The sequence below is a fragment of the Lutzomyia longipalpis genome, chromosome 1, assembly GCF_024334085.1.
Source record: "Lutzomyia longipalpis isolate SR_M1_2022 chromosome 1, ASM2433408v1".
Lineage (NCBI taxonomy): Eukaryota > Metazoa > Arthropoda > Insecta > Diptera > Psychodidae > Lutzomyia > Lutzomyia longipalpis.
In genome coordinates, this window is record NC_074707.1 from 17043260 (window position 1) to 17070227 (window position 26968).

At 34.2% G+C, this 26968-nt stretch overlaps 3 protein-coding genes across 12 annotated transcripts in view; 1 reads left to right on the plus strand and 2 right to left on the minus strand.

Moving 5' to 3' along the window:
* The first annotated feature begins 262 nt into the window (after window positions 1–262).
* On the plus strand, window positions 263–1818 carry LOC129794048 (cyclin-dependent kinase 7). Its single transcript, XM_055834631.1, has 2 exons — window positions 263–696; window positions 771–1818. The coding sequence occupies exons 1-2, from the start codon at window positions 643–645 to the stop codon at window positions 1734–1736; spliced, it is 1020 nt and encodes a 339-aa protein (XP_055690606.1). The 5' UTR covers window positions 263–642; the 3' UTR covers window positions 1737–1818.
* LOC129793991 (phospholipid-transporting ATPase ID) overlaps window positions 1765–26968 on the minus strand; it is a 47172-nt gene continuing 21968 nt past the window's right edge. For 5 of the 10 annotated variants that reach the window (XM_055834548.1, XM_055834575.1, XM_055834557.1 and 2 more), the window contains 15 exons: window positions 18882–18940; window positions 18558–18770; window positions 16696–17232; window positions 16338–16556; window positions 15973–16221; window positions 14279–14542; window positions 12345–12635; window positions 12096–12269; window positions 11594–12023; window positions 11317–11467; window positions 8167–8468; window positions 7709–7932; window positions 7286–7615; window positions 5972–6340; window positions 1765–5896 (listed from right to left, as the gene is read on the minus strand). In XM_055834548.1, coding sequence (XP_055690523.1) covers window positions 5660–5896; window positions 5972–6340; window positions 7286–7615; window positions 7709–7932; window positions 8167–8468; window positions 11317–11467; window positions 11594–12023; window positions 12096–12269; window positions 12345–12635; window positions 14279–14542; window positions 15973–16221; window positions 16338–16556; window positions 16696–17232; window positions 18558–18770; window positions 18882–18940 — 4049 coding nt within the window. In that variant the 3' untranslated portion in view covers window positions 1765–5659. The remainder of the gene's footprint in view (window positions 5897–5971; window positions 6341–7285; window positions 7616–7708; window positions 7933–8166; window positions 8469–11316; window positions 11468–11593; window positions 12024–12095; window positions 12270–12344; window positions 12636–14278; window positions 14543–15972; window positions 16222–16337; window positions 16557–16695; window positions 17233–18557; window positions 18771–18881; window positions 18941–26968) is intronic. The other 5 variants (XM_055834599.1, XM_055834607.1, XM_055834612.1 and 2 more) reach the window with 3 other exon arrangements.
* Window positions 19149–24999, minus strand: LOC129794055 (uncharacterized). Its single transcript, XM_055834644.1, has 2 exons — window positions 24513–24999; window positions 19149–19959 (listed from the first exon to the last, which is right to left on the minus strand). Exon 2 carries the CDS (start codon window positions 19713–19715, stop codon window positions 19158–19160), a length of 558 nt encoding a protein of 185 aa, XP_055690619.1. The 5' UTR covers window positions 19716–19959; window positions 24513–24999; the 3' UTR covers window positions 19149–19157.

The window sequence follows — 26968 nt, forward strand, 5'->3', positions numbered from 1 at the left end:
CTGATTTTGTCGACGATATGACTGTTTTTCGCAATTTTCTCGCATTTTCCGGGCGTTTTTCCCGTCCGGGTGTGGTTTTTTGGACGTAGGAAGCGACGCCGCGTCGAATGGCGCCGAAAATGGCGGAAATTCCAAAATAATTAATTTTATTTCTGGGAGAAAAAGAGAAAGAACGTTACAAAACTTTGTGATGTCTCGCTCCCACACTGTCAATTTTGCTGTGCGAGTGAGACGCATTGCTGCAAAATCTTCGTTTTCTCTCGCTCACACTTTCTGTTTTTCGCGAAATTCTCGCATTTTCCGGGCGTTTTTCCCATCCGGGTGTGGTTTTTGGGGTGTAGGGGGGCGTTCCGCATCGATTGGCATCAAAAAAGCGGAAAAATCAAGTTTATTTAATTTCAAAAAGTCCCCAGAGTGTAAAAAGCCAAAAAACGGTAGTCTAAATTCAGGGGCAGCATTCCCTCTCGCTCCCACTCTCACTCCCTCTCGCTCGCACATCGTTTGCTTAGTCAGCACGTGTCGAATGTACAGAAAAGTTGACAGAAAGGCTGATTTTGTCGACGATCCTGCGGGCTGTTTCAAAAAAATTTCATTTTTCCTCGAAATTCCTGGTTTATTTAGTTAGAATTAATTAGATTAAGAATGGAAATACGTCAGAATAAGTATGAGAAATTGGATTTCCTCGGTGAGGGTCAGGTGAGAGAAAAAATCCCTTGAGAAATCTTGTTCCCGGAAAGCATTTTTTGCACTTCCCATCATCCTCTTTCCAGTTTGCCACGGTTTACAAGGCCAGAGATGTCGATACCGACAGGATAGTTGCAGTGAAGAAGATCAAGATTGGTAGCCGCGAGGAGGCTCAGGATGGCATCAATCGAACAGCGTTGAGGGAGATAAAATTGCTCCTGGAGTTGCATCATGAGAATGTGATTGGTTTGCTGGATGTTTTCGGGCATAAATCCAACGTGTCCTTGGTGTTTGACTTCATGGACACGGATCTGGAGGTGATAATTAAGGATTCAACGATTGTCCTGACGCCCGCCAACGTGAAGGCATACATGATCATGACACTGAGAGGTTTGGAGTATTTGCACCACAATTGGATCCTCCATCGGGATCTCAAGCCAAACAATCTCCTCGTCAATGCTGACGGTGTACTCAAGATTGGGGATTTTGGTCTAGCAAAGTTCTTTGGGTCACCCAATAGGATAAATACTCATCAGGTTGTCACACGGTGGTACCGTTGTCCGGAACTTCTCTTTGGGGCACGTCAGTATGGCACGGGGGTTGACATTTGGGCTGTTGGATGCATCCTGGCTGAGCTACTTCTCCGTGTCCCCTTCCTGCCCGGAGACAGTGATCTCGATCAACTCACAAAGATCTTCCAGGCACTGGGAACCCCTACGGAGGAGAACTGGCCTAGTGTGCACACACTTCCGGACTTTATGCAGTTCAAACCGATGCCCGGTACACCGTTGCGACACATCTTCACAGCAGCACCAGATGATTTGCTAGATCTTGCGGAGAAACTCCTCGCGCTGTGCCCCTTGAACCGGTGCACGTGCACCGAAGCCCTCCAGATGCCCTATTTCAGCAATAAACCAGCTCCAACGATTGGAACCAAATTGCCCCTACCGTCATCGCTCAATCACAGAGCAGCAGATGAGAAGCCCAGTCTCAAGCGGAAGCTCGCGGATGCCATTACCGAAGGAAGTGTCTCCAAGCGGCTTCAGTTCTAAAGAAAAGTTCCAGTAAAAAGTCTTTGGCTTGTTTGTGACTATTACTTTTTTTTATTACAAAAATATAATAATTACTTATAAACATGTTTTTGTCAACATATCAGTTTTTTCTGCTGCTGCTGCTGCTATTCCAATGAGATTTCTCAGAAATATCTCGATTAAATTCATAGGTGAAAACATGCCAGAGATCTTCGGCTGCGAGAGAAAGGAATGTTCTGTGCAGGACTTGCAGGAATTATGCAAGAGCTTAGATTTATCGATATGCGGAGGACTTATAGGATTCCTTGGATTTAAAAGATTTAGATTTTGGAGACAGTATCTGTTATCTTTTGTGAGATATTCATAAGATTATCTGGAATTAGAGCTTTATGAGATTCTTAGGATTCGTGGGATTTTCAGGACTTGTTGGATTCTAACAACTTGTGGGATTGTGAATGAGATTTTTAAGCAAAACTAAAAGTTCTTTTTTTTTAAATTTTGATGAAAGTTTTCGGCTTGATTGTAAAACTTTTTGAATTCATAGTATTTTTGATATTTTAAGGATTTATAAGATTTATAGTGCTCGCGGGATTTGAGATACATATATCAATATCTTTCGTGAAATATTGCGTTTTACAGAACTAAACATATAATTATTTTTTTCAAAAGAGAAAAAAAATGATTGGATTCTTTCGATTTCTGAGATTTGTAGGATTCTAAGAACTATGAGATTTCAAATAAAACTGTCAGTTATTCATGGCTAGATTGAAAACTTTTTGAACTTATTAAACTACAGGGTGATATTGAAAGGATTTATAGGATTCTCTGGATTCAGAGGAATTAAATTTAAATTGCTTTCAGGATAAGACATTTTTCGAAAAAAAGAATATTAAGATTTATTCTTAGGATTCGGGAGATTCATGGTACTTGAGGGATTCTTAGGATTCGTGGGATTCACAGGACTTGTGGGATTCTAAGTATTTGTGAGATTGTACGTTATTTTTAACGAGGATTTTGGGATTTCTTTAGGCCTTTTATGACATCCTTCTATCCTGCAGAAATACTTTCCTTTTTCTCAGCAAAAGAAAATCTCTTATTTCCATCTTTTTTTTGGGGTGGCAAATAAAATTTAATAACTTCTTGCACGTCTGCCATAGAAAAGAATTCTTTAAATAATGAACAAAAGAATGGTTCTAAGTAAGAAAAAAAAATACCGATAATTGTTTTTTAAGTACCACTTTCAGTGCATTCAGATATCTTTTTTTTTTTACCTTAAGTATTTTACGTTATCATCTCTTCTAAAATATCTACATTTTAATTAAAACTTAATAATAGTTTTTTCTTTCATTTTTTTTAATATTTGGTTCGGCATCCTATATTTGATTTATTTTGTCATTTTCTTTCATTAATTATATAATTTTCTTTTTAAAAAGCTAATTTTTTTCAGTTTCCTTTTTACACTTATTGGATTTTCTTGACACAGAAAACATGGTGCATTTGTCTCAAAAGTGTTTTAAAATTTCTCTTTTTTTCTTTACTTCAATAATTTTTTTCTTTCAATAAATATTTTTTCATCATTTAATATATTGGGGTTTAATAGGGCTAAATCGCGATTAACTTTCAATAAACTCTTTTCCTTGCTTTCTTTACTTTTTTTTTGTTAATTAATTAAGTAAATTGGTAACATTTTCTTAGAGGAGGGCTCTTTTTTTTGTTTAATATAACTTGTTTTAAAGATCAACAGAGAGGAGCTTAGCTCAAAAATGGCTGCAATTTTGAACTAAATCCACTTGGTATATAAACTTTTTGTTTATTTTTTACAATAAAAGAAAGAAATTTTGTCAACATTTCTTCTATTTTTTTTCTTATATGATTTCTCGACATTGCGCTTCTTTTTTTTAAAAATATTCTCATTTTGTTTACGTTCTCGCTAAAAGGCCAAATGTTTCATAGTTTTCTTAGCTTTCTCTTACTTTGCATATAAATAAAGCATTTTGCTTAAAAATTATATTTTCGCAAAAATAAAAAAAATATGTTTTCTTCAATACAAAACTTAGAAGAAAAAGCTTTCAATCTTTCCTTAATAATTTAATTTATTTTTCGTTCATTTAAATTGTTTCTCTTTTTTTTATTTTTTTTAAAGAAAAAGAAATAATTATTGCAAAGTAGCGTCAACTATTTAAAAGATAATTTCCTGAGACAAAAAGTGTAAAGGTTTTTTCTTCTCGTTTAAAAGGAATTTTCTCAATTATATTCTTTTTTCAGTGTCCTCTTTTGCATTTTTATGCTTTTCTTCTGTTTTTTTTTTCTTTTACAACGACTATAAAGATTTTTTTTGCTATTTTTTCTCATTTAATATAAAGAGCAAATATTTATTTTTTTTGCTATTTACATTTTTTTTATATAATTTATTTAGCTGTCTAATTTTTATTTTATGCAAGGCTTCAGAGTGACTTGGTGATTTGCATTAACTATTTATTTTTCAAAGAGATTTTCGAAGAGAAAGGAGTTTTTTATACATTGATATACGGGTCGTGAACTTATTCGAGGAAATATTCGGGGCATGTGTAGATTTGTAGAGGAACTAGAAAGAAACAGAAGTTTCTATAAAGATTTTCCACAGATATCAGAAGGAAATATACGGCAAATATTTGCCTAAAAATTTAAATAATGACGTCACCGTTATTTTGCTGTTTCTTTCGATGTATGAAACATTCGCGCTAATGTTTTATCGGTGGATTTTAAGAAGATATTTCTGAAATTCTATCAGAAAATTTTCCTCGAGCGAAAATATGATTATAAATCGAACAATTTTGTAGAGATAGTTTAAAAAATAACATCAAAACTCACCGATGAAACATCAGCTCAAATGTTTCACGTAAAGATGACGTAATAATTTACATTTTAGAGCAAATTATTACTGGCTTTCCCTGCCCTGATCAGCAGTGGAAATATGAGAATCTCTTTTTAGTATTTCTTATTCTTTCTTTACTCTTCTACAAGACTACGCAGGTCCTGCGTGTTTCCTCGAAAGAATTCATGACCCATATTAAACTGAATAAACTCCTTTGTTTATTAGAAATGAATTTTAATAATTTTGAGTGTTGCTTTGTTATGAAAAAAATGCTATTTAAAATTTCTTTTGAACACAATTAAATTTATTTTACTAAAATATGGCCATTTGTTAATTTAAGAAATATTTATTAGCAACACATTTGCCTAAATTTTTTTTTAAAACATTTCAATCACAAAACTTCAGTAATTTTCTTTTAGGAATTAAGAATAAGTAAAATTCTGGCCAATTTAGGAAATCTCTTTGTTTGTTTTCGTGAATAAATTTGAATATTTATAATTTCGCGTGAAATAAAGAAAAAATACTTACAGAGCATTTTGTGAGGAGTGACTTTTTTTTTGGACACAATAAATAAATTCATAAAAATATCCATCTTACTTCATAAACCCACGACTTTCCTTTTTTCTTATACTTTCTTTGTTTGTAATAAAAGACTAAAAGGTAAGTTTATATAGAAAAAAAATGTACAAGTAACAAAAATAAGCATCTTCAGCGTTTCACTTCATTTTCTCCTTCATCACCTATAAACTAAAATCACAAAAGAGAGAGTTTTAACTCCATTTTTTTTTCATTTAAAAAAATCCTTAATTAATATTATATATTTTCTTCACAAAGAGACGATAGATCAAGGTGAGATACATTGATGTTTTTTTTTATTATAGAAAAGAGAATAAAATTTCACATAGAAAACTTACCTGGTGTGTTTGTGTGGAATAAGGAAAAATTTTATGGAATAAATGAAGGAAATTATTCTTGAATTTCCAAATGTTTTTTTTTTGTGTGTTTTCTGTGAGTTTGATTGTGTCTTTAAAAGATATTTTAAAGTACAAAAGAAAAAGAGGAAATAGAAAAGAAAAAACAGCGCGTAAACCTAGAGATTGATTGTATCCAAATCCTGACAAGGAGCTCGTGGACTAGCATCGCCACCATTTGAACTTCCCGGCAAATGAACTTGCTGCGGGTGCTTGTGATTGTTGGTGTGATTGAGGGAGTCCTGGTGATTGATCGAATGCTGCTTTTTGCTACTACCCAAACCAAGGGGAAAAGCAAAATCTTGCGGGAGCTTTCGCATAATCTTCCCGGATGTAATGAGGCGACCAAATCCTTCCTGAAATGCAATGAGATTAACAAAAATTAATTAAAAAAAAATGTTTGGAATTTTTCCTGACAAAGCAAAACTCACTTGGTGGGCAAATGCATATCCGGATCTGAGAGATCGTCGTGCTCTGCGTGCTGATGGTGTACGCAGCACATCCGTAGACTGCCTGGAACGTATCTGTGCCATTCGCTGCTTGAGACGCACCTTATCCGACAAACTCGGGTACACATCGACAAAGTAGAAGCGGAACGCCAATACGGGTACCATTAGCATCAGCACCGAAATGAGGGTTGTGAACCAAAATGTGGGTTCTTTCATTGCTTGCGTCAGGGAGCCCACATAGGGGCCACCAATGACATAATTGTAGAAGTAATCCAGCACAAAGTATGTCACAACACTGCCCCAAACCATTATGTGATTGAATACAGTCCAATACGACGTGTCCAGGGCGATCTAGAAGGTAAAGTGAGGCAAATGAGGTCATTATCAAGTTTAAATTCTTATCAATGAAAGAATTCAAGAGAAAATGTAAGAAAAAATCAGCAGAAAATTTAAAAAAAATGTGAAGATGAAATAAAGATTGTAAAAAAAACTCTAAGATAAAAATTAAGGAATTCAGCACAAAGTGAAAGAATTTTAGATGAAAATGTAAAGAAAAAAAAAGAAAATTAAAGAGTTTAGCATAGAATGAATAAATAAGAAGAATAATGTAAAAGAATTAGGAAGAAATTTAGCACAAATAAAATCAAAAGAAAATATTAAAGAATTTGGAGGGAAATTAAAAGGTTTTATGCCAAAATGGAAGAATTCAAAACAAAATATAAAGAAATTAACAAGAAAAGGATTCAGCATAATAAGAAAGAATTCTGAAGAAAATTAAAAAATTCAGCATAAAATATTGAAGAACTCAGCACAAAAAAGAATTTTAAATTAAAATTAAGAAGAAAATTAAAGAATTCAGCATTCAATGAAAAAAAAAAGAAAAAAAATGTAAAAGAATTCAGAAAAAAATTCAGGACAAATTGAAATAATTCAGGAGAAAATTTAAAAGAATTAGAAATGACAATGAAACAGTTCAGAACAAAATTGAAAAAAAATCAAATAATTCAGGTCAAAAAATGAAAGAATTCATAAGAAAAATGTAGGAACTCTGCAGAAAATGTAAAAGAATTAGGAAATTGAATAAAAATTGAGCATAAAACTTAAAAATTAAGAAGAAAATGAAAGATTTCTGTATAAAATTTTAATGAATCAAAAAGAAAAATTGATAATTTTGCAAAAAATAAAAGAATTCAGCACAAAATGTAAAGAATTTAAGTACAATAAATGTAAAAATTCAATAAAAAATGTAAAAGAATAAAGAATAAGATGAAAAACACATCAAAATAAAATTCTTACCTGTGCAGTGTTGTCGAGGATGAGAATTGTCGCCACCACTGAGCCAAGGAGCATGTGATCGCTGAGAACGTAGCCCTCGGGTGAGACACCATCCTTGTAGGTGCCATAGGGGATGAGAAAGAGCACGAGAGAACTGAAGATACCATGGAGGACACTCCGGATAAATTCGGTGGTGTTGAAGAGGGCATTCGTCAGCCCCGGTGTGTATAATTTTGGATACTCAAGACTATTCTTATCTGACACATCTTGCTCAAAGACCCCCAATGCTAGAACGGGGAGTGATGTGTAGAACAAATTGTACACAGAAATGAACATTGGATCGAACACCGTCTGCAAAGAAAAACCCAATTGGAAGTCAAAATGAATAAAAACCTTTGAGGGAGAGAGAGGGAGGAAGAAACAAGGATTTTTAGAGGGCATTACCTGGGCACTAAAGCCGCAGAAGAAGGCGAACCAGAAATGGCACAATGTGAAGGCAAAATTCTTGTAGAAAAAATATCGCAGGAATTTACACATGCGATAGTACGACCATCTGCCATGGACAAGGAGGAGGCGTTCTAGGTAACGAAATTGGGCGATTGAGTAGTCACTGGCCAAGACAGCTTGCATCCCCTCCTGACCTGAGATACCGACCCCAATGTGGGCAGCTGCAGATGTTTAAATAAATTGAAATTACTTTCTCTCAATTTATTTGTTTTTTTTTGCATTGAATTTCATACAGAATTGCATCAATTGGATCAATTTCATCTCAATTCATTGAATGATTGAAAGCTCAATTGTGGGGCACAGAACAATCACAACAAATCAATTTAAGGAAAAATCACATTTTGTTAATCAATGCAACAGAATAATTGTGGAAGAAAAAGTTGAGCCACACTCACCCTTAATCATAGAAACATCATTAGCGCCATCCCCAATGGCCAGAGTGACGGCATTTTTGGCACGTTTTATCAATTCAATAACCATGGCCTTCTGCAGTGGTGTAACACGGCAGCAGATCACGGCCTTGCAGTTGGACGCCACGTCCAGGAAGCGATCCTCCAGCTCTGGCGATAGGCAATGCACCAGAGAGTGCCCATTGATCACAATTGCAAAACCCGTATTCTCCTCAACATCCGTGGCAGTTGCCGATGGACCCGTTGCACCCTTTTCGCCCCCATCGAAAATCTGATCGCATTCCGCGCTGCAACAAATATACCAACAACAACCTAATAAGTTTTCTTATTCCTCTCACCAAAAAATTAAAAAAAATACAAAAAATCCGCACAGAAAAAGACTGTGATTGGTGCACGCAAAAAATTATATATAGAGCTTCTAGAGAGTTAATTTCAGCGTAGACAAAAAAAATCACATAAAAGTGTTTCTGTGGGTTGTTAGAGAATAAAAAAATAAATAAATCAACAACATGTAGAGTTAGAAAATAAGATTATTTTCCACTGAGAATTTAAACATTGGAGATGAAATTAAATAAAAAATAAAGATAGAGATAAATTTAAAAACCAACACATCTATTAACAAAGAAAATAAATAAAATCTACAAAGCACACACGTTAAATAAATGATAAACAGAAAATTAATAATGAAAGAAGCTATAAAGAGACTTTTTTTTAAAATAAAAATTATACAAGGTAAGGTAATATAAAAAAAATCCTTATAAGAAGAATTCATTCTTCTCACTAAAATACTTTAAAATTTTATGGGCATACCAAGCAGACGAATAGAGAGGACCACAAGGATTTCCTTTTTCTTTCTCAATTAAAATGTAAGAGAATCAATCCATCTATCTGCCACTGATTTACTAATATAAGAATATTTATAGGAGTTTATAGAATGTTCTAAAAGAATATTGAGAAATCACTAAAAGAGACCAACTACTTTGCACTCTTATTTTTCTTTTTTTACTAATTATTAACAAGGAATTAAAAAAAAATGTCTTTTGGATAGGAAAAAAAACTAATATGGTTTACCTTTAGGCAGAAATGATTCTTTCTCAGTCACTATATAAGGTTAATAGGAAAAGATCTTTAATTTTTGGTGTTACATAACATTCCATTTTGTGAATGAATATGGCTAGAATGTCAGTGTTTTTGTTACGTGTTAGAATAGTCTACAAGGTGAGCCACAAATTCCTGTAAAATTTTCTTTACATTTATTTTTTTTAATGATTCAGAACTTTTCAATTCTGAAGAAAATGATTTTTTTCTTTTTCCCTAATTTATCTTAATTAGAATTTAACAACAATAATTGCCTTATTCTTTGATTTTTTAACACTAAATTTAACTTATTTTATTATTCTTTTTAAATTTTTAGGGTAATTTTAAAAGGAAGATTTTAGATGATTTTTTTAAACTCTTGTTTAGGATTTTACGGTTTACCTTTAACCGAAAGCTCTAACATAAGTAATAACGAAAGTTTTTTTTTATGTTTTGGATTAAACGGACAAGCTTCTGTCTAAAATTGAATATTAAGAGCCCTGAAAAAAGCTAACAGAATTTTCAAAATTATCCATCTGGATTTTTTATTTGTCTGATTACAAGGCCTTAAAAGCTTTCTAAGTTATTTGTTTGCAAATCAGATTTTAGGAATTAGTTCCATATTATCACCAATTATATGACTTAAGTTTTAATTTTAATTTACATTGACGAAGAATTAATTTTTTCCCTAAAGTTTGATTTTAAAGACGAGCCTTAATTCATTGTAATTTATTAGTTATTTCTATACTCTATTAGCTAGTAAACAAAGTAATATTAAACTAACTTTACAATTGTATTTAGTATACCTGATGAAGGGGTTAGTTACTCCCAAAAAGACAAAGAAAAATAATTGTTTCATTAATGGAAAATAAATTTAAAAAATCTTTTTTTTTTAATAATTAGGAAAACCGCAGCTAATAAGATCAAACAAGACTTTAGCAGGCTCAAAATATATCAATTTTCTCAAAGAGATAGAACGATGTAGTTAGAACGTTCTTAATGGAAATTTTCTGCTCTATAACTTTTACTTGGATTACTTTGCTCTATCTCATTAAGAAATATTTAATTTTAAGCTTTTCCTAAGCCTTTGCATGACTCTTTAAATAGGTCAAGAATCCTTCGTAATATCTTTTATTTTTTATTTTTTTTTAGAAAAAGATATGGCACACCCTGTGTACTATTTTGAATATTAATGTTGTTTCTCTAATATATTGTGCTATCATCTGTGAGTGTTATTGAGTGTCACATGGTGTGTAAAAAAAAATCAAAGAAAAAGGTGTGTTCTCTGGTTTGCTGCCCTCCCCGAAGAGATAAACAGAGAAAAATAATAAATAAAAAATAGGGAATTTCTGTGTGGTATTTACAGACTAAATAAAAAACACTGAAAGAAATTAAATATAACTCAAAGCTTTTTTTTTGAATCACTAAATAGGTGCCACAGAATGCTTATTTTTGCATCTCAGTGTGAATTTTCAATGTAAATACAATGAGAACAAAAAAAGAAATATCTCCGCGAATTTATTTTGCCAAAATCACATGAAAATTGCACCATGAGGGTATCATTAAAAATTTATTGCTTCGGCATTCTGTGGCATATTGAGAATTTTTCGTGCTTTCCCCCAAAAAAAAATAAAGAAAAATGTATGTAGTAACAAAAATGTAATCACATTCTTTTTGCATTTTGATAGAAATAATAAATAAAATTTGTGTTTATGAGTTTAATCTCAATGGAAACAGCAAAATGTTGTATTTTTCTTTTTCATGGTGTTTCCAAAGAGATACGGCATTATAGCATGAGAGATTTAGGGGGGGGGGGTGGATGTAAGGTGGGGAAAGATGGATAAACTACGGGGCAGCGGTATATATAGGAGATATTTAAGAGGCTCTGGGGTAAATAAGGATTAATTAAGAGTCTACTGAGAGAGAAGGAATCTGTAATTTGCAGGAAGTAATAAAATAGGGGGATTAAATTCTGTAAGAGCTATAAGTCTTTTTTGAATTTTGGTATTATTTAAAAAATATATATAAAATTGTGTGGTCTTTCGAAAGCCTCTCTACCTGTCTGGTGCGCCCCTATTTCGCTTATTTGAGTCCCACCTAAAAGTAACAACGGAGATGGCAGGTGGAGCAGCATTGTGCCGCAGGTTCTCGATGGTTACGGTGGAATTATTGCCACCATTGGCTGTAGCAATATTATTGTGGTAGACACCTGAAATGGCATTTGTATAAGAAAGAGAGAGAGAGAGAAAAAGTTTATCATTAATTTCTTCCTTAAAATGGAAAACTTTTTAAACTTTTTCCCGCAGGTGGAGAGGAAAAAGAAATTAAAACTCACCCCCAGGATGGAAAGTATTGATTATCTTTATGGACTCTTTGAATTTCCTCAATTGCTGCTCAACCTCGTCGAGTGTCACGCCGTCCACGACAAAAACATCCACAAGTTCATCGGTAAGTAGCTGACATGAGTAGCCAATGTTGATGGCAGTTTCCTGCTTATCTCCCGTTAAAACCCAAATTTTAATCCCTGCCGTCTGTAGATTGGCAATAGTCTGTGGCACACCATCTTGCAATTTATCCTCAATTGCCGTCACACCAACCAACATCATATCGCACTCAATCTCCTCATAAATAGCCCCCAATTTATCTTCACGCCCATCCATTGAGAGGGCAGCCTCTTGCTGCCGTGCTCGCCATCCACTGAAAAATTCCTCATCTAAATACCTTTCAGCCAGCACCAGTGTTCGAAGACCCTCTCCGGCAAATTTCTACAACAAAATATGCATTTCTAATTTACATCTGAAACAAAAAAAAAAGTTGAAGAATAACAATAAACTCACATTGAGATGCTCCTGTGTTCTCGCCTTCAACTCAATCTGATCCGGTCCCAATCTATCGTATATCACATTGTCAGCTCCCTTGCAGAGAAGCAATATTTTATTGTTGCGTCGAACAATCACGGACATTCGCTTTCTAACATTATTAAAATCTAAAATACTCAACAACTCATATTCCTGCCGAGATAAAAAACAAAGAATTCCCAGAGTGAGCACTTGAAAATCAATTTATAGTTTGTTTTGATTCCTTACCTCAATCTTCCCTTTGATTTCAATCGTTATGGTATTTGGTGTTCTATGCTTGAAGACAAAGCCAAAATTTCTCGCTGCTGACACAAGAGCCGATTCATCGGGACTCTGTGCCTGATACTCGAGACGCCCATTCTTATCTTCTGGCATCACAGTGTGACACAGGGCGAGTAATCGAAAAAATTTGTGCACATTCTCCTCATCTGTCTTCACGGCATCCAAGAGATTCTTGTCGTACCATTTAAATTCGGGCTCATACTCGGGATTGAATGAAAAATCAATGGGATCGGCTACCTACAACAAACCCAATAATAATCCATTTAAAAAAAATATCCTTCTTTTCACTTTTTCTCAATAAAACATTCAGAATTTTCTTTTATAGAGTCTTCAGAAGAAGCAAATAATTTTTGTATAAATGTGAATCGATTAGTTTTATCCAATTTATGTGCAAATTATTTTTGTTTAAAAGAATAAAAAGAAATGTCAAAAAAAAGATTAAAAGAAATAAGAAAATTGTTTAAAAGAAATGAGAAAAATTTTTGTTATTGACTGATTGAAACAGTGCGAGGAAGAACTGTGTGTTTTGTGCATTTTTTACGTTTTCTCTTCAATTTTATTTATTTTTTGCATTTTCACAAAATTAAAATTCTACTCAAATTATTCAAATATTTACAACCAATATTTTTCCTACGATTAGGGAGGAAAGTTTACAAGAAAAATCAACAGGATCGCGTAACTTAGACCCTTTCAATCAATCAAATTGTCGATTCACAAAAATATTCATCAGACAAATCACAAGAAAAAAAAAACTAAAAGAGGATTTTATTATGGAAACAAGTTTAATTGAGGCAGCAATAAATGAGAAAACTTTTTAGTGACAAATGTTAATTTTTTCCAAAAGTGGAAAACTTCCGTCGATCTGTAAATAAAGGAATTTTCCAGAGAGGAGACAAAAAAAGTTTACCTCATTAAAAATTAAATAAACAATAGTTTTTTAGAATAAACACGGAGGGTAATAAAAATATTGATTTGTTTTCGTTTGAAAAACTTTTTAAACAAAATACTGTCATATATCCAGAGTAAAAATTATAATTGAATAAAAAAATCAATGTTTTTTACCATACTCTATTCAAATTAACCTTACATCGAGGTACCACGTCTAGCTGATGACGTAAACAAGTAGAGTAACCAATGAGAACGCTTTACCCGAATTTATCAACCAATCAGAAGGCTTTTCTTCTTCTTATTCATTTACAATTCATTTCCAGTCATTCGTAAATGAGATATAAAAAAAGTTATATCCGTTGTTAAAATAAAAAATCTACACAACATTTTTTTTATAAAGTTAGAACGTTTTACTCTCTATATATAAATTTTATTCAAGCTTTTGACTTTTCTTCATCCTTCAAGGATTGTTTTGGTCAATAAATGAACGTAAAGTAACAAATAAAAGCTCACACTCTGAATGATTTCTTTAAAGCTTGATAAGCTCTGAAGATCTCTCGAATTTCTCATCCTTTACATTACAATAAGAGTAAGGAGATTAATCCCAATAAAGTGTAAGGGGATATCTTCTTAAGGAGACTAAGATACTTATTATTACGGAAATAAATAAAATGTCATGACAGGGAGTTTCCCATTAAAAACATCTTGTTTCTTTTAGATAATCCCTTCTGTTCCCTATTATGTGGAAGAAAGTGTAGGAAAAGGTCACCGTGACACTACATACAATGTAACAAGGACTCTCGTTTTAATGGTGAGAATATAGTATGTAGCGTCAATCTCCTCCACCCAACCTTTCTAATAATCTATTAGTTGATTAATAGGAAGGAGTTTTGTGTAAACATTGTCACTAAACTTCCTCATATACGTTGCTGCCTCACTTGAATTCTCTGATAAAATATTAAATATAAATCAATAAATGTTTCATGCATTACATGCACTCCCTCGTGATGATCGGGTCCAGAATTGGGGATAGTGTGCGTAAAAGTGTCGTTTGAATTGTAATTTATTTGCAGATTCAATTTGAGTTGGTGTATTAAATGCTGACGATTGTTGTTATGTTGTTGCCCATTGCCTGTTGATGCTTCTCTATACGTAACACGCTTCTTGCGCTCACCAACCACCTGGGGTTGTGACACCTTTCTCCCCTGGCTCCCATCACACGTCACAACAAGTGACCTTCTCCCCATAACTTGGTGCTGGTGTTGTGTTCGGGGATTTATTTCATTTTGTTTTGTTGTTAATTTTTTTTTGTATACAATAATTGTTTCATCACGATAACGCGATATTGGTTTTAAGAGAAAACAAACCAGTATTTTTTTTTTTATTTTGTATTTTGTGTGTGTGTTGTGCATGTTGATCCAAGAGAAGTGCATGGAGGAGAGACAATCAAATTACATTTATGCTAAACTATTGGACAAAAACAAATAAATATAAAAAAATTACACAGCTTGACTAATCCACTAATAACAAAAATATAATCTCTCTCATATTTCATCCATTCAGCAACAATCACAAACTTTTTTTTCTCACAACTCTCAGATTAATCTCCAGAAACAAAAAATAAACAAATATATAGTGTGAGAATCTTAATGGATTTCTTATCAACGATTTAAATGTGATTTTTTATTCAAAATAAACATATCGGCGGAACAATAAATCAAAATTTTATAGAATTGCCATCATTATTCGTTATTTCAGAATGTTTATTGAATACCAAAAAATGTTGACAAGTAAATTTGTCCCCTTAATAAAATTCCAAAAAGGAAATAAATAAAAGTATTAGATATCTCAAAAAGACTTTTCAGCCTTTTCAGCAATTCAAATGGAAGAAAAACAAATCTCTACACACATCGTCGTTCGTTTAAATTAGGAGAAAATTCTTTTTGATCCTTTGAAAATATTTGTTCTAAACGAGATCATTGAGAACGAAGAATTAATTTCACGAGGAAGTGTTTTTTCTGTGTCTTTTTCGTACAATTCGAATGAATTTCAAACCAGTAAGACAAAAACAATTGGAAAAATACCTCTAAATGGACAAGAAAATAGCGAATTGTAACCAAATTATTTCTCATTAACTCTTAATGTTTAATTAATTACGCATTCTAGCAAAATACTTGGCAATATAATTAAATGTTAATGCATTCCCTTATCACTCAATAAATCTTTTCTTATGCCCATTCCATTTGAATTGAATTTGCAGTATATAGTGAAGCTTCTTCTCGTCAATGACCCTCATATTAGATTGATTCTCTTCATTTTAACATGAATTTATGGGAAAAATTCACGAATTTATGAGCAATATTTTAGGTGAAAATATTTCTAGAAAAGATATTAAAAAAATTGTTAATTTAGAGGGAAAATTTAATTTCAAAATTACTGCAAATTCAATCCATAAAGTCTAATTTCACTACAAAATTCATCTCAACTACCTAATTCTTTGGAAAATATTGTAACAACACTAAAAACATAGGTCAAACATAGGTCAAATTCAAATTCCACGAAGGAGAGAAACGCAATTTGAAAAGAATTTCCATGGTTGTGCATAAAATTAATTTGTTTTGTTTTCTTCAAGGAAAGGGAAGAATGCGAAAGAAAAGCTACACATGTAGTGCGGAAATGTACTTACATCAGCCAAATCAACAATTTCTCCCGTTCTCGTGTCCACAACATCCCCATAGGACTTCCCATTGATGCTACACTTGTTGAACGTCATGATATTCTGCGTGAGTGTCCCTGTTTTATCTGAGAAAATGTACTGAATTTGTCCCAGTTCCTCATTAAGTGTCGTAGTTCTCGCCTTGGCGGATGTATTTGTCTTCTTGTGGTGCATCTTCTCGTCCCAATTTATCAGGAATGACTGGGCAAATCTAATTACCTGTTTTGCAAAAATTATATTATAGCGTTGTGGAGCAATTTAGGTAAATTAAAGTGTTGCAAATTTCATGCAATTAAACCCAACATGGTTGGTTTGTTTTTTTTTGGCAAACTTACCTCTACTGAAACGTAGAGAGATATTGGCACAACCGTATTTAAAACGATAGCATATGAAAAAAATACTAATAAACCAATCACGGTGGCTCCTTGAATGGTACCATTGGGAATAATATTCGGCCATGGTAGGTAAACTTGAAAATACTGTCCAACGAGTCCTTCCCATATTGCACAAGCCACGGTACAGAAAGCACAAATGGAGAGGAGAAAAAACACAATCTGCAAGCAAGGTATATGCTCATGTTAGGGATGATTTTCAATTATTACTTTCTATGCATTTAATTCCTTCCAAAGGGAAGCAGAAAAAATCACTCAAGGAAAAAGAATAAAATGTTAATAAATTCATTAAAATACTTACACCAATTATAATAAAATTCAGTAATCTATCGATGCTTGTACTTTTGAATTTGGTCTTTCCCGAGTTTTGCATCAATTTCGTATCTTTTCCAGCAAATATAACAATCCCATAGCACCACTGTGTATTTCTGAGAACACATCCACGCAGTAAGATCTTCTCATTGTCCAGCGAGAAGCGCTGATTCTTCCAAATGAGTGTCCCATCGAATTTATTGAGAAGATTATTTGGTGGCTCACAAATTATTTCCCCATTGAATTTGCCCAACAATTCGTCATGTTGACTCATTTCCGCCGTCTCCACGAGACACTGTTTACACTTGAGATTTGTCTCCCCATCCAATTCGGCCGTCTCAATGAAGCACAATCCATTGGGTTCACTCGATGTGAGCAGAAGAATGTCTGCAGCAACAAATTGATTGTTCTCCATTCGTATGATATCACCCACAAGAACACCTGACCACCTCTCATCCACCAACTTTCCATTTCTCAGTGTCTTTGATTTGCGATTGTTCACATGAGAATCAGACATGTGCCGTTGCTGTTCGTAAAAAATAACAAATCAACATAATCATTCAAACTGCATAAACTTTTGATCCTTTTTTATTTTTTAAAACAATCTTTCATCGAAGAAGAGTGGCAATTGATTACTTTTTTTCATGAATTTTTTAGCTCTTTATTTTTTTTTGAGGGAGGCACTGAAATGTCCTTCAATTGTTCTCGAGAAATCATTAACTTTAATACGATAGAATGGAAAACCCATTGAATTTTATGTGACACGATCGTAAATTCTCAAAATTCAACGTAATTCCAGTACGTTATGTGACTTTTATGCTGAATCATAAAGTAAAGAGAATTATCCGAAAAAAAAGAAGAGCACAAAAAACTGACCTTGTGCATGAAAAGAAATGAAATTAAAAAATTCTCAGAAAATATGAAAATGATTTTACGTAGAATATTCTCACTCATTTTATCTACTTTTTTATCTCTTTTCTTTTGTGACAAAAGTTCAAATGGCTCGTAAAACTACAATGCAAATAAAACTATTGATTTTTCACTAAAGTTTTCATCAACAATGTTTCAAATGGAATTGTTTTTTGAATTATTTTCATTGAGATAGAAAATCAAAGCAAATTAAAATCATATTTGTTTCATTTAGCCTAATCAGTTTCAAATGAAAGTAAAATTGATTAAAGCCAAGGATTGAGTGATACAAAAAAATCAAATCTAAAATGACAAAAAACAAATCATTTTTAATGCCACGTGCTGGGAGTATTTCCTGAAAATATATAGCAACTTGTAAACCACACACATGAACATAGATATGATGTTAATTAGCTCTATACGGGATGCAAACATTTCAATGATTTTTTAGTGCTTGATTTTATTCATATTGTTGCCACTAAAGTTGTTAAATGTAACCAAGTTTATACCGGTATATGAGTTATTATCTCAAATTCATTTTATTGCGTGGTCATTTGCAAAATTGGTGCTTAATTCTGTTAGAAATTCCATTTCTTTTTTTTATGATCTATCATAAAACATAATTTCCAGTGGTTTTTGCGGTTTGATTTTGCCGACAATGCTATTGGAATTTAGAGCCAAACAATAAGCCTAGAACGAAATATATACAAATTCTGTTTGTGTCTTAAATTAAGCACATTACAAAGGGTGCGCATTTAAATAGATTGTTTACCACCCACAAGAGGGTTGTGAGAGATTGAAGGTAAAGACCCAAAACAACATCCTCCCCTTTGTGTGCGCTCTCAGAACAATTGAAGAGGAAATTCCTTAGACACTCTCCTCCAACCTTATGTTTATGGTAAACTTTGTATATTGTATACATAATTAAAATATGTAACTCACAATGTCGTCATATGCATCCTTCACGGCTGTCAGCATCAGTACACCAATTAATGGTATCGCCGTGGTTATTGGCGTCAACGACGATATGGCGGGAATCAATTGGAGTACCAAGAGACACAGGAAATAAAAATTGGCAAGACGTTGAAATTGCTCCAAGAGATTCAATGGTAGAAACGTGAGAAGTGTATATTTGGACGTTTTAATGTAATTATTCTATTGAGAATAAGAAAAGAAAATTTAATGAAAGGGAGCTTCTTTCTTAAAGGGGGAGAAGGAAATCAATCGTGGCACAGAATTAAATATAAGATTTATGTCTATACTTACAGCGTATTTGAATTGTGAATTGTAATCTCTATCGTTTGCTCGTATTCTACGTTCGTTTTCTGGAAAAATAAGAGAGAAAGAGAAAGAATTATGAGGAGAAAATAGAGTTATGAAAGAGGGCAGGTGTTAGAGGGAATCGTCTTGAAACTTGAACTATAATTTGGGTGGAGTATACATGAATATTTGAGTTGATTGTTGGGGCTTTCTAGGATAGAGCTTCTGTGTGAGAAAAAAAATTGGGGTGAAAAAAAATGAAGAAGAAAATTTTTTTTGGATTCATGTACCAGTAAAGAGAAATGGTCGAAAGTATGATGACACCAGAGAAGGTCTCTCCGGTGCTGAACGTCTTTCACCACCACTGTGGGCTGATTTACTTGAGCGCCGAATAACACCCAATTTTCCCAGCACCGAAATCACCGACGTCCTCAGACGTCCCGGTGGCGGTGGCTCAGCGGACAGCGTTGACGTGGCACTTTGTGTATTACGCGAATTGCCCGACTTTTCGCGCTCATCCCTCGTCACAATGCGCCCAGCAAACTTGACAACACCCGGTTCGGGTGAATAATTGACATCCGATTCCGAAATGTGCCTCATACTCTCCTCAGCAGCACCACGAAGTGATGTGAGACTCGAGAGGCTGCCACAGCTCTGTGTCTTGGATTTACGACGACCCATTTTGCGGAATTTCTTCTTCCGACTTGGCGCCGCCGATTGACACGCTCGCAGGTCATCCTCCTCCGTTGTTGCCTCACCACCACCCCCATCGCCACTGCGGATCTCCAGCACTTCCAGCTCCACCGTATCATCCACAGCCTTCAATGATGAACTCAGCATTCTCCACAACACACGTCTTTTCTGAGACGAGTTCTCTCAAGCACCAACTCTTCCCATCACACTCTCTGCAACCCCACCAAATCACCCACTCATAGCTTGTATTTTCTGCTAACTTTATTCCAAGCCACACACGTAGGATTTTTCACACAAATTTCCTCCAACACTTTATTCACAGTCCCATGGGCATTAGCTTCCTTGTCATTTCTTGCCCAATCATTGTTCTATAATACCTTTTTCCATCACTCTGTTACCCAAAGAGAAAAATCCATTATCTCACACCCACAGAGAAAGTAAAAATTAAAAGAAGACAATTCTCAATGGGAAAATTGAGAAAAAATCCCTTAATGACTGAAGATTTTCACCTCACTCTGGGGGAATTTATGATATTTCAGCATTAGAAGAGATTTAAAATATCCCATTTTTCAATTTTCCTTTTTTTTTCCTAAAAGAGCAAGGATTTTTCGTATTGTGTTTGAGGTGTTCTTTAAGCATAGAAGCTTTAAGTCTTTCACGTGTAATATATCTGCCCTACATTTTTAATCTTGTTAATCTCCCATGAAAGTATGTGTTGCTATAAAGAAGTTTCTGAAACGCGAAATATTCTTGCATTATGTACCTATCTTTAATTCATTAATGTATACATATAGTGTATCACATGCAGCATAATTCTTCAGTTGCATGTAAGTTTTCTTTGTAATAAAATACGTCCTTCACAGGCCAAAAGCTCCAGACTGAGTTTAATCTTGATGGAAATTAATTAATTTTAGGATTAATCTTCAGATAAAAAAAATACATTGACAAAATATTCTAAAGAAGTTAATAAGTAGGTCAAACGTTAGAAAATATAGGTCATAGTTGGGAAAAAAACTGCAAACCTTAAAAAAGAATTGTCAAAGGTTCGAAAACTAAAGTCAAACATTAGATAAAAAACACGTCAAACGTTAGAATAGAGACAATAAAGTCAATAAATTTTTGAAAACAAACGACAAAAGAAACATTAACGAAAGAATTTCAAACATAAACTATCAAAAATTGCTAATTTGAATATGATAGTCGTTAATTTGGTTAAATAATATCAATACTCTTAAATCTCGACCCTTAAATAATTCTTCTTAATTTTTCTATTAACATCTGTATCAATTGTCTGCATAAAGAACTGCACCTACGTATTCAAACATACTAGCTCTATAAAGAACTGTAGGTACTTAATATTGAGGGTACAAGTGAGTAAATTTAGGCTGCCTGTTATTGATTTCTTTGCAGATTTAAAATCCACCCGTGATTTTGGCGTCTGCCTCTACAACCAAATGTATTCATTATATCTGAACTTTCTTCGGTGCTTCTCCCATATTGTGCGGCTCATTAATATTTCAACATGAGTTGCATAATAATTTTCACCAATTCCACACAATGAGGAACGTCAAAAACTACACTGACCACGGTTAAAAAATACACGCTTTGGATGAAGTTTTGTGAACAATTTCATTAGCAAAACATCAGAGAGATAACGCACGAAGAAGGAAAACGGACCATGTAATTTGTTATCTTTTGAGAAAATTGAAAAATATGGTTACAGAGATTTTCCACCCTCGTCAAATATACATTTATACGGTCCAATCTTGTACCCTGTAATATATTGACGTTAATTCATGCAATTTGAATTGGAAACACCCAAAGAAAATCCCCGTTATTTATATATATTTTCTCTCCTTATTTCGCCCAAATAATTATTACAAATTTTGGTACAATATTTTCGTGAGATTTTTTGTCCTTGGGGTGTATGATAAAATTTTACGCCCCCACTGTCAATCATATGGTGTCGTATGTGTGTTGTCTATAAACCCTTTTCACCTCACTTGGTCATGCTGAACTGTATTGTGTATAATATAATGTAAACCATGAACCCTAAAACCATCCAAGAGGCACACAACACGAGTAGTCCACGAGGACAGTGCTGTAGGAGAGAAATGAAACATTGGAATCGTCACACTTTGGTGTATTTCTCACGTAAATTTTTCATTGAGAGAGATTTATTGAAGGCTATTTATTCACCCCCCATCATATGCTGTATTTTACTTCTTCACTGTTACTCCTGAATTGTCCATTTTCACCCTCGACTTCACCTGTCTCACCCCCTTCCCCCACCGCCAACCTTCCCTTCGTGGATAATAACAAATCCATCCGTGAAATTTTCTCGCGACACATACAATTTTCTCTTTTACTCCCATACAATTTTTCCTGTGCTGTGGGGAAATTGTATACCTTCGCATTGTATCGAATAAAATCGATCGCGGAAACACGTTTAGGGGGTACTTCAAAACATATTTTTTTATTACCTCACCTTACCACCCCCTCCCTCACCCGGTAGCTCAACAATATCGTGTCATAATCTTCTCTCCTAATTTCATCCAATGTGAAGGAATTTTTCACCAGGATTACCCACCCCCAGCCATATCAAAAGAAAATGTACTGGTAAGCTGACCAAGCTTACGGGAGCTGTGTTTCTTTCAGTGTACCAATTTTGTGAGAGCAAACTAGAACGCGAATTAATTTAAATACGCGCAAAGTCGGGAAAAGTTGAAAAGTCATACCCTAAGAAATGTTTGGAAGGCCATATCTCGAGAACGGATCCATAGATTTTCATAAATTTTTTTTTGTTTGAAAGGTATTGAAATCAGCTATAACATATCGAAAAATGAAAAAAATTTATGTCGCCATTTTCGAAAAATTCGAGTTCGAAATTTTCGAAAACTTTGTTTTTGACTTTAGCGCCTCTTGCGGTCATTTTTCGAAGTTGCAATGTTCTAGACATTTGTAGGGTTTCACGAAACCTTTCATTTGCGCTTGAGTTGATCAAGATCGGACTTGTAGAACCCGAGATATGACATGCCAACTTTGGAAGGCTATATCTCGAGAACGGATCCATAGATTTTCTTCATTTTTGGCATGAAGCTAGATAATATGGTCAGCTACAACATATCAAAAAATGAAAAAAATTTATGTCATCGTTTTCGAGATATTCATCGAAAACTCATCGAAAATTTTGTTTTTGATTTTTGGCCCCCTAGCGGTCACTTTTGAAACTTCGGATGTTCTAGAAAGTTGTAGGGTTTGTTGAGATCTTTCATTTGACCCCGGGTTGATCAAAATCGGTCAAGCCGTTTTCGAGTTCTGGTCGATTTTCGATAAAAAATTGTGGCGGCCATATTGACTAAACGGCTTGACCGATTTTCAAAAATGAGGTATCGTTGGAAAGCTCTTGATGGCCCCTACAACATATCAAAATTTCAGCTCTCTAGCTATAATAGCGGCTGAGATATAGCGAAAACAAAATTTTGAGGTTATTCAAAATGGTGGACGGGGGGGGTGGGGGGTGGATTTGACCTCATAATCGGATTTCTTCAGGTCGATATTTAAACTTCGCCGTTTACCGCAAGTCTCTATCTATCACCGTTCTCTTGCAATTTAAGTTTATAATCCGGACGGCCGGACGGACGGACGGACGGACGGCCGGACGGCCGGAAAAAATTTTTTTTGGCGCATACGTTTTTTGGAATGTGGGGACTCTAATTCGTGCTCATCCCAAGTTTGAGCCCGATCTGACGACTTTCGATTTTGCTCGGTACACAAAAGCTGTGTCTGAAAGAAACACAGCTAAAACTCAATAATTCGCCTTCCTCTCGTTCCGTGCTCAATGCCCTTTTCCATTTTGATTTTGAGGAACATAATAATAATAATGAGAGAAAGAAAAAGGAAAAAGGCAATGTGGGAAAAAAATTATGCAAGAGGAAAATTACTTCATTCACAGTTCAATAAACTTGTCATGAATGATTTTGAGTCCTCTCACTTTCATATTCAGCAAAGCGAATAAAATGGGGTTGAGACAGGGGTTGATTGTCACAAAACAAACGACACTTAACCCAGGAAATTTATCGCAAAACGCAACATTTTGGGCGTGTGCCCAAATATTTCACAAAACTCCCCAAATATGTCCTTGTGCATAAGTAATTTTGTGTATTCATTGTGGGTTTGCGTGGGTGCTATGTTGGGGGGAGGACATGTGCGTTCTTACACACACCCACCCATGGAAACCGCGAAAATATTGATGTATCTCCCAATGAGAATTAATCTCGTGGTGTATCTCTTGCATGCCGCCCTTGCCGGAGCAGACACCATAATAAAAAAACCACCACAACCACCCCCCATGAACCATCCTGTGGAGCCCAAAAGAACAACACTCAACCCCATTAAATAATATAGATTTGATTGCCTGGCATTCTCTGTTGGTCAAGTCAATAATTGTGATTGAATTCCTATTTCATTCTCATCCCCATAAACAGAAAAAAAATCCCCAAGCCAACCCTCGGCTCCGCAATGAAAGGGAAACGGGAAGCAAAGAATTGATTGCCATTACAATTTCCTCAATATTCTCATGAGCTAATTGATACAATTTCCCCTTCAATACAAACCACCCTCGCACACACATACGTTCTTTCGTTTTTATTGGAAATTTATACATCCATTAAGAGAAAATATAAGAAGTAAAAGAAAATTTATAAGTATACGACAGAATTGTGACGACACAGTTAAAGGTGAAGTACTCAGTTTCGTGTTGTATACACGAAAAAGCCACGCAAATTCTCAAACCGTACGCGGAGGATACAACAAAAATCGATAAAACAACCTCCAGAATGGTTTGAAAAAAAAATCACAGAGAGTGATTTTCCACAAGAAAATCTTCAGTCACTTATCCTACAATTTGTCTCTTGAAATCCCAAAAAAAATGTTAGAACCTACCCAACACCTCAGCACTCACATAAAACCCCAATTTTTTTACACCCTCACCCTATTTAATCCCTAATTTTTCACAACTTTCCACCCTTCGTCACATAATTCTGCAACCACTTTATTTTAGCTCTTTTTTTAAGTCACTCTGATATGAAGAAAGATAATATCTTTTAGAAGGAATTTTGCAGGAAAGAAAAATCAGGAGGAACTAAAGGAAAAAGTTAGATGCGGTGAGAAAAATTGTCTCTCAAATTTCTTCACTGATATCCTCCGCTATAAGACGGCACAATCACGAGAGCGTACAAAAGGAAAACTGAGAAAATTCTTGGTGTCTCATTGCCTTTTCACTGGTGAATTTTCCAGGCTTTCACGAGTACACGCACACTCAACATTGGGGTAATTTGGGGAAAATGGAAAACTCACTGACTCATCGGTTTCATATGGATTTTTTGGGTCACATTCACACAACATCCCTCAATTTCACGTGAAAATCCCATTGAATTGCTACATTTTCACCACACAGAACTAAAAGCAAAGGTTCTTAGTCTTTTCCTTTGGAAGAAATTGGAAAATTTTGCAAAAATCATGAGAAAATCACCTCAAGGGGAATTCATGGAGTAAACCCACGTGGGTTTTCCACACAATATCTTGTCATTTATGGGAAAAGTGAGAAAGAGACAATGGGATGACTTGAATTTCCTTGGAAATTATTGGAAAGTACATAAGGCACCATGCGCCTCCACTGCAAATGCGCAAACTCATGGAAATGTGAACTGAATCCTCTCAAGTTACACACGCTTTTCCCGTTTTAGATACCTACCTACATACATAACAATACCACGAAATACACAAGAGAATTTTCACCCCAAAAATACAAAAAGCTTTCCCTTCAACCAAATATTTGATCACGACATTTTATTTATTCTTCTTGTGAGATCAGCACAAGTGAAACATTTTTCCTTCCCACGTCACTTCCTCAATATATTGTCAAAAGAATATTCTTTTTTTCATCTCAAAATTCATTCTGAACATATTTTGAAGTGATTGACTTGTTTACTGGCGGTGCTACACATTAAATTGATCATGTGTGTGATGATTATTGAGAAATTCGTGGAATGAAAATTCTTATCAATTATTCCTTCAAATTTTTCTAAACTTTGAAAACTTTTTTTTCCTGAAAATTCTTGCTTTCTCATGAAAATCAATGTAATTATAAAGTTTTTATGTTCTCTTCTACATTTACTATATAATTACACAGGGCATCAATATTTTTTTTTTGAGGGATATACAGTCGTGCTCTCGTGGTAGGACCGTCGTCAAAATGACTTCTCCGCGGTAAAACGGCTTCAGAATGAGGAATTTTGCCTTCGCAGTGGAACAATTAGTATCCTACCTTTCCAATAGTACTAATTGTCCCACTGCGAAGGCAAAATACTTCATTCTGAAGCCGTTTTACCGCGGAGAAGTCATTTTGACGACGGTCCTACCACGAGAGCACGACTGTATGCCTTATTTGATGAAAACAGCATTGAATAAAAATCATATAGATGAGTTCTATAACCCATCAGTATGAGAAACTTAAATAAAGCAAGGGATTGTTAAATAAATTGTGGAAACTCTACAATATAAAATTGTTTAAAATGATAAGAATTCTAAAATATAATTTTTGAGATAAAATGTTCAAAAAAATTAATTGTCAACATCAATCTTTTGTAGATAAATGTAATGTTTTTTTTAAATCATTTTTTATCATTTATAAAGTTAAAAAATAACTTAAAAGAACCTCTTTAAATAGATTTCTGGCTGCAACCCCAATTTAGACCATTCCTTATTCAATAAAGGACCTAGACTATTCCTTATTCAATAAAAAACAAACTCATCTAATTTTATTTTAAGCATTTTAAGTCTTTCTATCATATTCAAAGCTATGAGAATAATAGCATAATCATTTTGCAGTTAAATTATTTGTCTCACTATTTTCATTTTGTGAAATATAAGAAATTGAATTTCAAGAAATATCTCAAGTTCTACAGATTCCAAGAAAAAAAATTACTCGAACAACTTTAGCACAATTGTTTACTTTTTTGTCCATTGAGACATTAACAATAATTTGTTTTGTAAGAAAGAAAAAATACCAAAAGAGATTTCCCCGCGGCAATAGCCGGCCTTTTACAAAATACTCTGATGAAAGATTTTTTCTGTAATGTGGACAAAGTGATGAAAAGATAGATAAGGAGTATGACGAAAAGGTCTGTCAAAGTGAATATGTGGAAATAGAGATGTTTTATGTAGAATAGATTCGGGAAAAGTGATTATAAATTATTCAATATTCCTGTCTGTGCGGTGCTTTTTCAAACCAAACTAAAATGATGTGGTTTCACTTCTAAATTGGTGCTCTTTAAAAGCCCCCCTTTTATACGAATTATATCGTGGTCGTCGCGCTCGTTAATTGTACGATGGGTTTT